Source organism: Geospiza fortis, unplaced genomic scaffold (genome assembly GCF_000277835.1).
Source record: "Geospiza fortis unplaced genomic scaffold, GeoFor_1.0 scaffold165, whole genome shotgun sequence".
NCBI classification, from domain to species: domain Eukaryota; kingdom Metazoa; phylum Chordata; class Aves; order Passeriformes; family Thraupidae; genus Geospiza; species Geospiza fortis.
In genome coordinates, this window is record NW_005054442.1 from 1,624,492 (window position 1) to 1,642,914 (window position 18,423).

Below are 18,423 nucleotides of genomic sequence, written 5' to 3' on the forward strand. Positions count from 1 at the left end.
CACTGGCAACCAAAAGCAATTTAGATTTAATAAGCTGAGGTACAAAAGGGCAGGAAAAAACCTCTAATCCTTGCTTGGTGTCAACTCCCTAGCTCAGTATCATTTTCTGTAAATCATTTTAACAACTGAGTAATAGGACCAAGGTCTCATCACTTGACCTTGATCAAAATCAAGGGGTGTTTCTGCTAAATTTCATAGTTTAAAACTGCAAGTAATAAAACCAGTAGAAAGTTAGTTACCTGATAGCATCCTGCCAACTCAATATGGTTTTTCAGGTAGGAGTTTTAAAGGTATTTCTTCTCATTTTCAGGAAAAATAAAAAACCCTGACAAAATTAATTCTTCATAGTAATTATTTTTCCACTACTCACTCATATTATCCCATAACTGACAGTCAAGGGTGAAGATTTCTCTGCAGTGTGAACACCTTTTAAAACTGGTCAAAACCATAAGTATTCAATAAACAGATCCACAAGTGCTGAACATAACATGTTTAACATGAAAAAAATGTTAAAAGAATACAAAACCCAATTATTCCTGCATTAATGGACTGTAAATATACAAACAGAAACAGAACCCACCACATTTCAGGAATGTATGTTTATTACTGAACAGCAACAGCTTTCCTGTACAGTGTGCACAAGAACAATCTGTCTTTAGAGGAAAAAACATAATTCCATACAGTTCAAATTTAGGTCCACATCCTACCAAAACACTGGAAGCTTTAATTCCAGAACTGGAAGCTTTGAATTTCTCTTAAAAAAAACTCCACCTTTTTTTTTTTTAAGCAAATGCAAAGAGACTAAAATTTCATTTGAAAACTCATTTTCCTGATTCCAAAATAAGAAGGAGATCTGATATAATTTCACATTTCACTGTTGCTGGCTACCATGCAACAGTATACATTACTGCAGAAACAATACATTTTTCCCAGCTGTTTGACATGGATGCCCACAGTTCTCTGATACAACAGAAAGGAACTAGGATGTTATTTTGAACGAGACAATCCAACAATCCAGATTCTATCTTTCAAAATTTGATTTGCAAAGAGCTGGATGTTGCTCTACTAAGTGTCGCAGTCAATTACTAATTTTGGTTCTTTGTTTGAAAATTTATGTAACTCACCAAAGAGCAACAGCCTATTGTACTAACCACTATAGAAATACAGAATAAGACAACTGGCTCTGAAAAAATGGAACTGTATAGCAGATAGGAGATGAACAAAGGTAAACAAAATGAAAATCAAAGACATGAAGCACACCTGACTCATCTATTGCTCACCAGGGGTACACCTAAAGAACCAGACTGTACTTGTGAACAGAGAGTGAATGTGTTTTACATATATCTTAATGGTTTCACATAAAGATCAGCATCATCTTTTGGGATGGTAAAACAGATGTGCCAAAGCCACTGTTTCATTACGGACTTGCACTTAATTAACCCAGGATATCAAGGCATCCCTTTGGTTTGATTAACTCATTATCTTCCAGTCCCTCTACACACTAGTGATGTTTGGTTCAGTAGCACTCTGTCCATATTTGAGAAGCAAAGAAAGAATGAATTGTAGTCATTACATTTTTGTTCATTTATATTCCTTTTGCCCAGTACAAACTATTGTAAGAAATAACTTCTGCTAACACATTAATCTTTTGTAAGTAATTTCCACATAGGCTATTTTGAGAATACGACGCAGTAACCCAGAATGTGAGAAACTGTGTGGCAACAGGGCACACAATGCACTAGACAGTTGTCAAAATTTCCACATTTTGTGCCAAATAAACCTGGCAAAAGTATATATAGTTATATATATATAGAATTTGTCCAAAAAGCAAAACTTGATGAAAATATTCAAAGCCAGGAGATGGACTCAGTTTTTGAGATTTAGCTAGGTTTAACACGATTTCCTGATTCTGTCTCATTATCCAGGCAGTTTGCAACAAAAACACCCAGCGGGGTTATCAGAATGCAAGCAAAACAGTCCTGTTTTGATCTGAACTTAATAATGTTTTTAGAAATGAGAGCAAGCATTAAAAGTTAATATTATACAAAGCATAATAAGTAGGAGCTTGTTAGAAGTAGATGACAGCTTCTTGGCTACAATTCGCATGATTTTATGTTACTTCACAAATCACATATCACAGTTGAAAATAACTCTGCATCCTGATTAATAGGACTAATTTTTATAGCAGAATATGAAGCCTACCAGTAAAAACATTTGAACTATAACATATATTCAAAGCCCCTTTCTAGCAAAAGGGACATTGATTAATTAATCAATGAAATTTTAAATTTACAAAGGCCTATTGATTCAGAACAGAAGTTCTGACTTCTAAGATGTACAAAGATTAAAGATTATGCTCATTTTCTTATTAAGCATCCCTCAAAGAGCAAGAACAAATATACTAATCAGAATTTTATGCAGTGTTAATTTCAAATACTTCATTTGTAATTAAGTATTTCAGTGGAGAAGATCTTGGACATTTCAATCTGAAAAATAAGGAATGAAATATCTGTAAATATATCTTTAGTAATCAATTTAAAAATTATATAGAAAAATTATTTTAATTAGCAATGGCCTTCTAGACTCGGAGTTAAAATATCATTATATTCAAAATAAACAGGTATTTTAATGTATTTGAACATCTTAGAAAGCTTATCACAAAAGCTGTAAGCTGGAGTATTTGTATGCAATCATATCATTAAGCCAAGTTACTGTTGTACCTAATTCTTACTGTATGAAATCTTTTAGCTTATTTGCACCACTTACACCAGTAGTTTCAGTGCATTCCAAAATTCAGGTGCAAAAACCTGCTGTCAGTGTTTGCCTCACGGGTAAGAATCCTGCTGTCTCTTCCCATGCAGTTTGCTCTCACTGCCCTGGTACCTAGGCTCAGTAATTCCACACGAGTCCAGTGTCCACTCCCTGCTGCCCACTGGGACAGACTGCAGTGTCATGGCTAATGGCTTAACCACTGTCAGGAAGGACTGGTTGCCCATCATGCCAAAACCGTGTAAAGAATCTGCTACCACCAAAGCCCAACCCTTCCTGAACGTGCCTCCTGACTGGGAGTTCAGCTGCCTAAGGGAATGTGAGATAAGATGAAGATGACACTGTTATCCAATTATCTCTGGTCTGGGTAGAAGTAAACAAGGCTGAGGGAGAAGAACACATCCACAAGAAAGCCAGACCCAGCAGCTCTCCTGAAAATCAGCTCTGGCTGGTTCAGGGTGGGGGAGGCCACAGCCCCCAGGCTCATCTGCTGAGGCCTGGCTTGCACACACTCCCTGCCCAAACAAACGGGGAGCAGGAGAGTTTTGGGTGTGTGGCAGAACCTCTGGTCAGAGGCAGTGAACACCCAGCCCCCCTCACAACAAACCAGCTCTGCTGTAACCTCCCCTACACCCTGGGAAGGCGACATCCAAGGGGAACATTCACGTGAAGGCAGCTGAGGGGTGCCATAAAGCATCAAACACCTCTGAAGTGCCCCCCAGACTCATTCCTGAGGCTTGCACAGGATGACTGCACATGATGCAACAAATCCAGAGTCTCTGTTGCATGAGACACTGTCAAACTTGCTCTCCCAGGACATTCCCACCTGGCCCAAACCATATATAAATCCATTGAACTCTGTGTTTTGTGGGACCCTCAACACCAAGAAGACCAGAAGAAGAGGATCAATGGAATGCTGTTGGGATCTACAGTAGTGATATTTTCTACTTAATCTGTCTCTCTGTCATTCTCCTTCTCTCCTCTACCTTTTGCTATTTTTTTGTATATTTCTCTATTTACCTCATATTTACTGTTAAATAAAATCCATACTATTGACGTGGGCATATGGTCCATATGGTCTCATTTGTACCTTAATTTGGGCAGAGACATCTCTAACAATTTTAATAACTGGATCGTAACAGCCCACAGAAGTCAGAACTCTTAAAGACAACTTGCTAAACTTGTTAACATGTTCTTCACAGCTTCCATATTGAAAATAAAAAGCTTTCTGCCTCAGTCACTGGGCTTTTTTTTTTCCTTTTGTCTTATAACATTCCTATAATCCTTGTTAGGGTTCTAATAATATTTTCAAAATGTGAGACTAGACTTAATGAAAGACATATTCATTATATAATCATTGACTTTATCTATGTTGCCTAAAGATCTACCTCCAATATAAAAACACAAAAAGAAAAGAAGCTGTAGTGTCATACCTTTTTTGTCAACATGCCTTTGGAACCTGATGAAAAAAAACCCCTCGCTTCACTAGAAGGGGATATGTTCCTTTCTCTTCCTAACTGTGGAAAATAACCCTTCTCTTCTGCATCTGTTTTCCTGAAGCATATGCCAGTAGCTTGGCCAAATAAACACAAAACATCTCGAGACCTTCACCCATGCTTTTAAAAAAGCAGCAATTCCTACCATAACAGATTGAGCATTTCACCTCTAGAGAAGGGTGAGAGGTTGTGACTACTTCAGCATTCTTAGAAAACAATAACCATCATGCCAATCAGAAAACCTGGACAAAGGCTTACAGAGAAAAGCACTAACTATACACCTGGAAGCTCAATAAAACCACTTTTACAGCTGCAGTTTTAGTAAGTTCCTTTCCTGCAAATAAGTTTTGTATAAATCATTAAATCATTATGCAGCTATATATGCAGCGTATTGTCTTTTTTATAATTTCTCCATCTGATTTTAGCATAAGAACCTCAAGAATCACAGTTTATAGGCATTGTTAACAATGACAAGCTATCCCCAGGTCCAGTTCAGAGGGGTTTATTATCATTGTATCATGTAAATTTGAAGTTAGAGCGATTAACATTTATCTGATGAATCATACATTCTACTAACCGAAGGTTAAACTTACACCACCAAAGTGAAAGTCACAAAATTTCAGATGTCATTTTTTGAAGTTAGTTTATCTTGATTTCTGGTCACACAATGAGTGCTTTAATACTCTTAAGTTAGATTTTATAGTCTGAAACACCAGTATTATCTATTTGAATCTGCATCAGGATCTAAACCCAGAATGAACAAACTATATAACCTAGACATCACCAGTACAAAGCAACTGATAGCACAGGCCATAAAGTATGTTCAAGCTAAGACAATCACTTTCTCCCTCAGAAAATTATTCTCAGCAATTCAATTCAGACACTGTATCTGAGCTCTGACATGATTTCTTTTTGTCATGTAAAAGATAAATTTGACTCTCCTTCCATTTGATAAATAATACAAATCAAACCATGATAAGCACCTACTCATAATTTAAATATTTCTCTCTTATGCCCAATACATTAAAAAAAAAACATACGAACCCAAGAACACAAAAAAACCCTGGACTCTGGTCAGCAGGAGTGTCAGGGCCAAGTGCCAAGATGAATGGTTTTCCATCTCCTGTGAAGCCAGAGTTGTTCACTGTGCCTTTAGGAGAGAAATCAGAAGACATCAACAGACTAAAATCACATAACTGGATTGATCTGATATCAATGGATTGGTATCCAGTTTGCTTTGGATATTAGTTTTATATTTCACAATGATGAAAAATGGCTTCTATCTCGTGAAACAGTGTGACTGCTTTAACCCCAGCAGGGCTGGCTGAGCCCTTCATCTTTCTGAGACAGATAAATTGAGTTTCTGATATTCAAGTTTATTAGTTAAGATCCTTAAAACTGTTTTTCTACCTTTCATTATGGTCAGTGGAGTCATCGTGACTTTTTGTAAAGGGTGTTTGCCTTGACATTCTTAAGCATATTTAAGTATCTTGTCCTCACAGTTTTTTGATGGCCAAGTATGTCAAATAGCTGTATTTTAGTAGTGAAGACATATATATATATATATGTGAATGACTTTTCATATCTGTCTGAATCGGAACTCAGTAAGCACCATTGTCCTTCTAGCTCTGAATTCCTGGGAAAATCCCACTTTTTTATGGTCAGGCTTCAGTCTCTCTGTGCACTAATGCTCTAATACTGTTATTTAGGAGGCAAGTTTTATTTCTGGCCAAATCCAGAAGCTGGCAGCCAAACTCAGTAAGCCCAGCAAACACATCACATTGCCACTGCTGTAAGCTTAGATATATTTGGACTGTTTCATACATTTTAAGCTTTATTTTCTATAACCTGTCCCCCAGCCTTACACTCCTGTGTTACAGGAAAAGGTACTTAAAAGCAAGATTTCCAAAACAAACAGTGTATTTTTTTTTTCTCTGCCTATCTCTGCCAATGATAAAGGTTGTTTATTTTTTCTTGTATTTCACGTAGTCCAGCTGACCTGAACAAATTGATAGGCAACACACAAAAATCTTCTATTAGAGCTTTTAGCAGGAGGTTTGTGTTTCTGTTGCTGTTCCAATCATTTCAATGACTGCTATGGGTAAGCAAATGCTATTACTAATTCTTTTCATGACAGACAGTCTAATTAAAACCAGCAGCATATTAGATACAGAACCCCATTGTACAGAATTTATATCTGCAATGAAAGGCAATTGCCTATGCCATGCAAGGTTATTTAGAGAAAAAAACCTAGCAATTCTTGGGTCTTTCCCTTTGCTAGTGGTGGCTAAGTGCCTTGTGGATGTTTGGCAGGATCAAGAAAGGAGAACACCTAGCTAAGTACACATTAACATGAAGGTCTTTTCATTTGTTAGACATCTGTGAATAGAATGATGACAAGAACTTGGTGCTGCTGCAAGCTGTAGGTTGAGCTTCTTTAGAAAAAAAAATCACAGTGAAAGCTCTATTAAAGTAGTGTTAAAGGAATGAATAATGTGCTGTAAATAAATATGTAAATAAAAATAATTTAAATACAAAACACATTTCTGACTTCGAAAAAATTAGGTCCTTTATCACTAGTGGAGTAAAGGGTCATGACTTTCTACAACATCATTTTTTCTGTTGTAACAGCAGCAGGACATGAAACACTGCATTAAGCAGAATTGTAAACATCTGTCTTAAAGCAGAAATGACATATTATGGAAGTTATGAAATGACAGTTATGAAAGAAGAAGGGCAGGAGATGACTAAGGAATACATTTATGTGGCTCTCTGTGGAGTCATACCATTCAGTTATGCTTTAATTTTAATAGGCTCTGTCTCCTGAATTCTCTCAGCACACTAAATGTTTGTTGCTACAGAACTTTGTGGCAAATATATACAATTTTTTGAAGAAGTTTTGCAAGGACAATCTACAGACATCTGAAATTTATATAAGCTGTATTGAAGAAGCTACTACAATATCTTTCAATAAGAAAAATGATATTTCTGAGGCAGTTTTACTGGATTGATGTCACTGTCATATTTTCTGGAAAAATCCCTTCGCCAGGATTTCTACTGCTGGGAAGCTGAGAAGCCTCAGAGAAAAATGAAAACAAAAATTATCTGATCTGCTTCTCCTGTGTTTTGCTGCTTTGGAATGTGGTTGGAGATTGTTTATCCAACATGTGAATTGTTTTTACTTAATGACCAAGCACGGTCAGGCTGTGTTGGGACTCTGGAAGAGGCCACGGGTTTTTCATTAGTATCTTGTTAAGACTTCTCTAAGTATCCTTTCTGTATTCTTTAGTATAGTTTTAGTATAGCATTCTTTAATATAATATCATAAAATAATAAATCAGCCTTCTAAGAACATGGAGTCAGATTCATAATTTCCTTCCTGCCACGGGGGACCCCAAAAATACCCCAGATTGATTCACATACTAAATGTGTTTTCACCATGCCATATTCATTCAATATACAGAGTTGTAAGCACCTACACAATATGTACTAGATAATACTTTCCTCTTACTTCCATCCTGATATGGTCTATCCACACTTAAGGAATACAACATGATTTCCAGAAGTATAATATTTCCATATTAGGAAATTCCAGCACTTTAAAATATTCTTTTTAATTCACAAATCTTCTGCAAGCGCTATCGCCAGTGCTACAATGTTTGAAAGGTGAGAATTCTCTCAGCACAGGGTTTGTATTAGGAGGCAATGTGTTTGGCCCCATCTCTGGGATGGATGAGGTAAAAATGAGGTCACATACTCTTATATCTTGATAAGCAAATCATGGTAGCAATTTGCCACAGTAAGCATGTGCATACCAAAATCATAAGTTAAATCCATGTATCTTCAAAACGTCAGTAGTGGAAACTAGGTGCCATCTGTGTCCTACTGTGTCAGGTGCAGGCAGCAACACCTTCTATCAGTGTGTAAAGCTGGCAGGACATGAGATACCTTCAGCATTGAAGTGGCCCAGCTGCATTAGCAGGGAAAGTCTGTCCTCCGTAAGGATCCTCAAGTAAATCCATAAAGAGTTCACTTAATGAAAACACAGACATGGGACAGTTTGGATGGGCACCTAGGGGTATTCTTAATCTAGCGACACAGAATTCCAATTTAATCACCATTAATATTTAATCATTTCCTAAAAGTCATTTGACAAGATGAAGCGAAGCCAGGAGTAGGACCTAATTTAGAGGATCCAACTGACTTTTTTTGAGCCATTAACACTAAGTCTTCATGAATCATTGACCTATCCAGGATACTGAACTTATATTTTATGCCTGAATCCCTTGTCTTGGGAAAAGGGTGAGAAAGCAGAATATTCTAATTTAAAATCAGCTATTTTTCCTTGCTTTTTCTCTGAACAGCTGCATTGATGCAAAAGCTACAAAAAGAAATTTGGCTCCATGTACTGGAGCTATTTACTGTAGTTTAATGTAAAAAACCCAACTCTCATCACTGAAGGACTTACTTTTTTTTTCCTGTATTTTTTTTCCTGCAAAAAGCAAGATTCAGACTGCTTGATAGCAACAATTCCTCTAAATAAATTAGATAATAATCTCTTCAGTTCAAGTTACTGAATTTATGTCAGTATGTCAGACTTTATATGTCAGAAGCTCAGCCATGAGTCCATCTAGCTTGGCATATTGAATTAGCATCTCTAAACCAGTACCTTCCCCTTTTTTGACATACTTTCACCTTCCCAAAGCAGAGGAGAAATGACACAATATATTTCACTCTACTCTTTTTTGACTTTCCTTTGATCACCTTTGGCAAGCATTGGTAAGATCAAAAAAACTTTCATTTATGGTGAAATTTCCAAAATAAAAATACAGTGTTTCAGCCAGTCTACTGGATAAGCTTCAGCATATCTAGTGTAAATATCCATACTGCATTTTGCATATAGCAATGTGTGTAACTTTACTGCAAACAACATAATAAAGACACATTATTAATTAGAAGAACAAGCTTTTTATATGAATGATAAATATGTTCAATTTCATACAGAAAGGAGAGGCTGGATTGGAAGAGCATTGTTACCTCACAGACCACGTGTTAGTCATCTGACAGACGTAAAGGTCTGTACAGACAGATCAAAATGTGTGAAGACAAGATGTGTTTTAAAATAGAAAACAAATACTGCCATGACAAGCTGTAATTTTGACATTTGTGACATTCTGGATGGGAGCCACCACTTAGTCAAAGCAGACATCCCCATTACTTTGTCTACCAACAATGGCCCATTTATTCAGCTCCTCATGATGCCCATTAAAAGGAGCCTAGATTTTCCCTTGAGACTACAGCACTTTTTCTCCTGGCTATGAATATCCAAGCCAAAGCCATGTGGGAAGCACAGCAAGATCTAATAACAGAGAACAGAGCAGCCAGTATCTGCAAACTAGGGCTGAGGAACTACTCTTCCTACATTAGCCATGAGAAGACTGTGCTTTCAAGGTCTGAGCTTGAATGCTGTATAGCAAAGTATTTAAAATCCTCTCTGAAGAAGTTTAAAAGGAACTGCATGATTTTACATTCATTCTTGAATGGTTATCACAGTTTAAAATATTAAGCAGGCAAAGCAGATTGTGGTAAACAGCAAAGTAAGTAAAATTCTGCTAGGCACTTAGTTTCCACCTTAGTCCTCTCTGTCTTTTAAGCAGAGAGTAGTTTGCTGCCACAGACATATTTTATGAAAAATCCTTTTGCCAGGATGTTTTCTCCTGAGAAACTGAGAGGCCTCAGAAACAAAATGTAAACAATTATTATCTGCTGCTGTGGAATGCAACAGGTGCATCTTCGATTGGTCCATGTGAGTTGTTTCTACTTGATGACCAATCACAGTCCAGCAGCGTTGGACTCTGGTCAGTCACAAGATTTTATTATCATTCAATTCCTTTCTCTGCTAGCCTTCTGATGAAATCCTTTCTTCTATTCTTTTAGTATAGTTTTAGTATATAATTTTCTTTTAATATAATATATATCATAAAATAATAAATCAGCTTTCTGAAACATGGAGTCAAGATTCTCATCTCTTCCCTCATCCTGGGACCCCTGAGAACACCACCACAGTTTGCAGGTAGAAACTTTCTAAAAGTCTTTCCTTCCTTACCTTCATATTTGCAAAACAACAACTATCACTATGTGATGACTCAAAATTGTATTTAACTCAGTATTTTTTCAAATGGTATTAATAAAATCTGTTTGACTGTGTTTTCTCTAGATTAAGAGCAGTTTATATACATTGGCAAGGTATTTTTAGGACTGTAAACATGCTTTATGAAAAACAGAGGCTTGATGTTAGTTATTTTGCTGAACAGAATACAGGTTTATTAATTATAAGAGCAATTATTCTGATTTTGATTCAACCTTCACAGGACCTTTTATAATAGAAATAGAACAAAAAATATCTGGTGAGTAAGAGAAATAATTCTTCATTTCTACCTCAACTCAAAGCCACTAAAATATTCAGAGGCCTATGGATGTGCATAAAGAATGCTTATATTCCTCCTTAAGATTATCAGAATGCAAAAGAATTTGCTGAGTGTGGTAACTGATCCGTAAAATTATATCAGAATTAACAAGTTGTACTTCCTTGAGATACCTTCTGGACTGCAAACCAAGATAGCAAAACACTACATATGCTGATGGATTGGAAAAATTGAGTAAGTTTATGAACCTGGAGAACTATCACGAATACTTTAAAAAACTCATCTGGTTAAGACAAAAGTGTTGCATACCCCAAAATAAAGAGAAAGATAAATCTTACAAAGACCAGGAAAACTACAAGAGAAACAGCCATATAGTCTACCCTTTGAGGACTGCATCAGTATGAGCTATGTGTGACATGAGCTGCACTCAATGTGTGCCCCAGGCAGCAGCTAGCAGAGCTCACCAACCCCACTGAGAACATCTGTGTTGGGACCCAGGACATTCCTCTGGCTGCCCTGGAGGACTCGAGACCCTGGCAGGGGGCTCAGAGACCTTGGCACGGAGTCACAAACATCTGTGCCTTTGATTTTAGCTCATGGAAACAATTACCAACTTTGTGTGAGGACTTACAAGCCACAAGGGTTTGAGTAGAATGATAGTGAATTTGTCACAGGATAAAAAAGTAGAATTTTGGGGTTTTTAGAATGGGGGTTCAAGAGGCAAGATGGAGGAATCTGGGCGTGTCCTGTCCTTCTCCTTCTTCTTGTCCTCCATCTCCTGCTGTGATGGTGGCACTTCTGGATTGGTTTAGAGTAGAGACAGACTGTCTAACATAGGTGATAGGTATTGGAAAATTATTGTAAATAAAGCACACGTAGTTCTTAGTATAAAAAGTTAACAGCACCCCAAGGGCAGGGACTGTGCCACAACCTGACCTGCTGGACAGATCTCAGCAGGTCAGAGAAGGAATGGAATAGATTAGAGAAAATAAACAACCTTGAAAAGTAGAACCAACGTATCTAGACTTCTTCTTCAGTCACGGGGCTGGGAAAAAAGAGACTTTCTAACACCCCGGGGGCCGTCTCAACCACAGAAACCTGAGACATATGGACATCACAAGTGATGACAAAACTAGGTCCAAACCAAACCCAAACTGTCAGACCAAAAGGAGGCCAGGGGAAATGATTAATTTGTCTGTCTGGTTATTTAAGATGACTATGCACCAGGTCCATCATGCCTGTGTAAGGCCTTGAATTAAACACTGAAATTTTAATGCAGAGAGGTAGGAACTAGATGATATTTAAGGTGCCTTCCAACCCAAACTGTTCTATGTATCTAAGAAATACAAACACATTAAGAAAACCCATGTGCACATAGATGTGAGTGATGCCTCATCTGCAAAGGAACGGGCAGGTAAATGATGCAGAACAGCCCAGCTGCTGTTGGCTGCCTCTGCAAGAGGAGAAGCCTTACACAGAAAGCAAAAGACCAAGCATGTCAACTAAGCTCTTTAGGTGCAGGTTCTGGGGTGACATGAAAACAGTAAAATTAGCTAGTAAGGATTGGGAAAGAACAATAACCAAACAAAAAAAACCCAAAAAAACCCCTAAAGCAGTGCAAAAAAAACCCTTCAATATTGATGTGAATAATTGTTGTACAGTCAGGTAGCTTAGCTGAAAATAGTTAACTGAATTTCAGTGATTTAAGGCTAAGCAAGTGTCAGACAACAGGTCTTACTGGATTTGTGGTTTTCAATATTGTATAAAATTCAAACAAGTCACACCCAAAAAGTTGTAACCACTCTCAGAGATGATTTAAATACATACATTCTAGCTCATCTTCTCTCTAGCTCTGTTCCCTAGTCCTTCAATTCCCGGTATTTAAACCTCAAATTACTAACAAGGTGCCTCTGGGCAGGTCATGCCTCAGCAGCATTCAGCAACTCAGCAGCTCAGCTTCAGCTCACAGACTCCCAGAATGAGAGCTGGCATCTTGCATGACAATGAGCTTGTGCAAGATCCAAGCTTGGCTTCTTAATGAGTGCAGCTTCAATACTTGCACATCTCTTTTCAAAAAGATGCTCTAGTCCTGAAATTTTTTTGTATTTCAGGGTCATGAAAGAAAAAGCACAGAGAATTTAATCCCCTCTTGCAAAGTTTTTTCCATCTTGCAGAAAACAAAAAAATCATTGAAGACAATTACTCTAACAGAATACACACGAAATACGTGGATTCATTTTTTGCCTTTTTTTATTCAATCAAATTATCTATTTCAACAGATACATTTCAACACCTATTAGATTTTTTACTTGAAATTAATCATTAAGAGGTTTGGACAAGAAAGCAAATTTGACTGCCAGTAGATTTCACATTAATACTTCTTTGGCAAAGAAGGGATATAAAAATGCAATTTATCCAGTCCAATTATATCAAATTGAATATATGTCTGTCAGTCATAGGCAGACAATCTAAGTAATGCATCTAGCCAGGAAATTTCATAACTTTCATGCTTATATACTTCTCAGAATTGTAAAGGTATAGGTCTAGGTCATAGCAGTTGTACTTCTCATGAATGTTTCTTTAAGCTACAGCTGACTATGCATATTATTTAAAAGTGGTATATTTTTATCTGCAAAGTGTATTTCAAGATTTCTGAAGGCAGCTGAATTTTCAGAGAAGCAATCTTTTAATGAACTTACTGCTCAACAGCTGCATGTCTCATTATCCATAATTATTTCTCAAAATCCAAAACCCCCATTGATGATAAAGCTGTGTAATTCCAAAATCCCAGTAGTTCAGGATTTAAATAGAAACATTTACAGGCTTATATTCCTGGCAAATATGAGCAACTATCAGACACAATACAGGCCCAATTTCCCACAAACCATATGATATGCTAGAAGTGAGCTGCTCAGTCTATAACAGGCCATCTACAAAAGTGAAAATTTTAAAGTATCTCTTTTTATACATATTCTATTTTAGTCTACATTTTTGCAAGCTTCTTAGTTCTACCGGTGCTTCTGCATTTCCAAACTTCTAAGGTTCTTTGTCAATAACAGAAATTGCTTGAAATAAGAGCATATCTGTTTACGTGGCAATCCTTTAAGACTAAATTAATACAATCCACATGATGTTACAGCTGGAGGTCTGACAGCTATTTTGTGGTATTTGCAGGAAGCACTTAAAGACTTCTAAGACCCAGATGATTTTGAGACACCTAATCCCTTTGTGCTCTACCTGGCACATTTTTTCTTCAACAGCATCGACATTTATTTTCTGTTTATTTTTTCCCCCAAAGCCTTGAATAGGCTAAAAATTGCCTTTCTGTTCAATGTCCTCTCCTCACACACTACATGACAGCTGCTGCATTCAGCTGGAAGGCTGCTGCCATCTATTTGTATCTCCAAAAGGCAAAGCTGAATGGCACTAGGGTATGTGCTGAAAGGGCAGAACTAAATAGGAAATTATTTTTACAGTCACAGAAGAGCCTAAGATTGCAAAATTCACAATTTGGCAATATAAAATGAGGGTGAATGCAATATTTGAAAGAACAAGAGCAGCTACGGAGAAAGCATTTTCATTATCTATCTCTACATAGCTGTACGCAGATTATTGTTTCAAAACCTACACATAAAATGCTATCAATTATTTAAATATATAGCATATCCAAATTTATGAGATTTTTAAAAGCAATGTGTATTCAGTGTTTGGAGGCAGAATCGAAATAACATAACATATCCTTAAAATCATATAATTTAAATTCAGTCAAATTTCCAAAAAACTGATATAAGTGGTTACTTTCAGGGAACTAACAAACATTGCATAAAATTTTAACAGATTTAATAGAAAGCCATTAGGTAGGTATGGCTTTTGGTTTCTTTTCTACATAGTAGCTGATATTTGGTACCAAAAGAAAGATTCCTTTCAAAGTAGATTTTCTAAAATTTGCTATAAATATGCTAAATATTAGAGAAGTCTACTGACCTACCTAAGCAAATCATTAACAGTCAGACAGTTTAAATGTTGATTAATGATGTATTTGTGTTCAGTAAGAGAAAAGAGTTTTTAATGACTGCTCAATAGGATGAGACCGATATGATTTATTAGAGTTTAAAGGCTCAATTGCAAAGCATCCAATGATAACAGGTGAGAATAGAAGGCAAGGCATTTTTGACTGTAGACAAAGGAAACTGAGAGCATGGCCTAAACAACATGAGCAGCTGAAAGAGACATTTCCTGTTGTTGTGGTGGTTTAGGAGCAGAAGTCCCCAGGTCAGTACCCCAGTGGGATTCTCCCAAACCAGCTCGCTCGCCTCCCTCCCCTCTCACTCTCCACTCCAGGAATGGATTTGGGGATTGGAGGCACAAGGGTGAAAATCACAGTTTGAGACAAGAACAATTTACTAGAAATAGCTGTAAGGTAAGAAAATGAACAGTAAGAGCAACAATATTAATAACAAAAGGTGTAAGAAAAACAAATTACAAGGAAAGTGAAACAGCGCCAGAGCATTTCAGTCACCATGCTCTTCTCTCTCAAACAGAACCAGAAATGACAGAGTCCCCTCCTCCTGCCCCTAGCAAGTGATGTGAGATAGTATCAAATAACGTTATGGTTTGGCCATGCCTCCCTCCTGACTACTGTAAAAAATTAATCCAAAACTAGGATACATTTATGACTTAAAAAGTAATGTACACATTTTTCAGATTGACCATATATATATACAATGTCATAGACCAAAGAAATTAGAGATTCCTGTTTAAATGACAGCTTTAAAGAGATCAAGTTTTCATACACACAGAATAGTTTAGAAAAGCAAAAGAATTGAACAAAGCAGATAAAGATGAGAAGCCTGGCTGGCAAGAGAACAAGGCATCATATGAATAAAATATTTTCAAGGGCAATATTCTTTGCAAAATGAAGGAATGGAAAGAGAAACTACATCCTGATTTAGGCAAATTGTGTGGAGAGAAAAGGATAAGGGGGAAAAGAAATACAATGCTGCTCAAATATTTCATGTTTCTATTCCAAGACCAAATTTCAAAGTAAATTCAGTTTAATACCAACAAACATTATTTAAAACATGTTATATATTTTATTTGGAATTTTGGGATCTATCTAGGATTGATATTCATGGCACACAAAGCTTAAAAAAAACATTGTAGGAGTTTGAGTTTTTTTTAAATTTTATTAAGAATCTCAGTTCTGATATTGCATTGCCCTGCTCCTCCTCTTGCTGTTTATTTCTAAAGTAAGCTATAAGAAAAAAGTTTCACTGTATGTCAATAAGCTACAGAACTTCCTTTTCAACAAAGCAGCAAAAGTTACAGGAGTGTGCTATCAAACTAAGCACCATGAGCATGGAGTCAACCATTGCATTCAATAAAACACTATTTCTAAATGTACACAGTCATTTTTGCTTGCTTTTCTGTTCAGAGAATTTCATTGGTGCCTTTTTTGCCTTCTACAATAACATGCTTTACATATGAAGCCAAACCAGACTCTCTTCCAACATGAAATCTGAATTGAGATGACAATCAAGTGTTCCTCTTACCTCATTTTGGAGGTCTCGTATCATTTTGCTCTTCCTTTCCATTTCAGTCTTCAAAAAGTTAATCTACAATTTTAAAGAAATGTTGAGTGGGAGTTGTTGAGATGTAACTGTAAACACTAATTATTTTTTTATGCTTTTAAAAGTTTTGGAAAAAAAAGCAACCACCAAATCAAAAAAACTTGCTTACATACCCAGCTGGTATAGGCTACAGTCAAGTATTTCATAAATCTACAAACATTTAGCATAATACCTAGAAAACTTATAATCAAAAGAAGAAAACTGCTGTATGTAAATAGGCTTACTTTTGTTTTGTACCAGTAGACATAGTGTTTATTTTTCACAAGGTAGTTCAATGTGATCATCAAAAAACTGAGGATTTTTAAAACAATATTAACTGATTTTCTAACAAAAACATTTTTCCCCTCTAAGAACATATCTATCAGAGCAGGTTTCTAACACAGTTCTTTTATGTGAATGCTACAGTGCTGGTCCTAATTAGACAAAGACCTTTCTTCTAGTCAGAGCCACCTGTGGAATAAAGTGTGTTATACATGAAAGCATTCAAATATGGTCTTTAGATCCTACTTAAGTCAATGACTTGACTTGGGAAGTAGAAATTCCAGCCACGAGGCTCGAGACTGAATTTAATCAAACACAATTTAAAAAATGATTTTTACAAAAGAGTTTTTTCAGGACTGAGCTTTAATCACAGCTTATGGATTGCAATGTGGGGAAGGAGGACATAATTATAAATAACTAGGATTAAAAGAACACATTTCTGTATTGTTTAATTAGCAAAACACTCATCCCCATTTACCCTATGTCCCATGCTGTTGATACAAAACTCTACCCACGGTCAAGGGAAACTACAGCTGTTCTGACATTGCAACAGAAAAACAAAATCCTGTAAGAAAACAGATTCAGATTACAGAGACATTGATCAAAAGGTTAATAGTTCGATTGTCAAGGACATAAAAAAATGAACACGGAATCTACATGATATGACAGCTGTTCTTGTAATCATGTCCACACTCAAGCAGACATGTCAGTAATTTAAAAAACATCACTGAACTGACAGCACTCTCACCTGTATCACAAGCCAGGTCAGACAATGCTATCATCACTTCAGACAGAAATGCAGGCAGGGGGTTCATGAAACTAGTGCCACCTGACATACACAAGTGGAACTTCTCTTACAAACTCTTCCAGAGTTCTGTCTAAGTGCTTTGATTGTGGAAATTTTCATTTCACATCCACCTACTGGCAGAGAATGATTCTTTATTCAGCACCTGCCTAGTAATGACATCCACAAATACTGAAATTTAGAACATGTCTAGATAATAAATATGAAGATTTTGCACAACAAAAAATAAAGGTCATAATCAAAATATCAGATCATGATGAATGGGGAGAAGCACAATACAGCTATTTATTGTGGTTACTTTGTTTTTTCAGCTGTTCAAAGGAATTGCCAGCTACCTACCATTAAATACTGAAAAAAAATATACTGACCTCCATTACAGAGTGCTCTCTTTCTTACATCTATCTCTGAGGAATATTAACATTCCTTCAAGGCACTTCACTTCTAGCTATGAAAATATATGAAATAATTAAAGAGATATGATACCAAAATTATTATCTCAACATAGCTTGGATCTTTTAGGGAAGAAGCATTTAAGACAGTACAGTACTATAAATTTATCCAGTAATCTATGTTAGTTAAATTTTGTTAATTACTATTCCCATGCACATGCATCTTATATCACTGATATGGACATCTTACATAGTGCAAACACACCATTTTAGCTTAGCTGAAAAAACCAGAAATTAAAATTTACAAGCTAAAAAATTAAAAAATATTTTTACATCACTTTCTTTTCCAAAAATAATAGTATGACTTAGGAACTCATTACTTTTTGCCTTTAAATTATAACAGCATTTTTAGGGTCTTCTATTAAGTCTCTAACAAATGAAGAACCACTTAGTCACAAAGTATAGATATGGAGAGTTACATAGGAGGGATTTATATGACTTGTCTACTAGAGCCATTAAAGTGATAATTTCACCTCTCCATTTAAGTGTACCCATGTATACAGCTTCATGCTTAAGGCAGATCAATCTGTATCAGACCATCTGCATGATGCTTTTAGTAAATCTCAAGGACAGTATAATTTTCCCGAA

The 18,423-nt window shown here is 36.3% G+C and overlaps 1 protein-coding gene across 1 annotated transcript in view; it reads right to left on the bottom strand.

Moving 5' to 3' along the window:
• The window catches only part of LUZP2 (leucine zipper protein 2), a 148,570-nt gene that overhangs the window by 52,828 nt on the left and 77,319 nt on the right, over positions 1–18,423 (bottom strand). Inside the window, exon 5 of the mRNA XM_014309621.2 lies at positions 16,243–16,305. Coding sequence (XP_014165096.2) covers positions 16,243–16,305 — 63 coding nt within the window. The remainder of the gene's footprint in view (positions 1–16,242; positions 16,306–18,423) is intronic.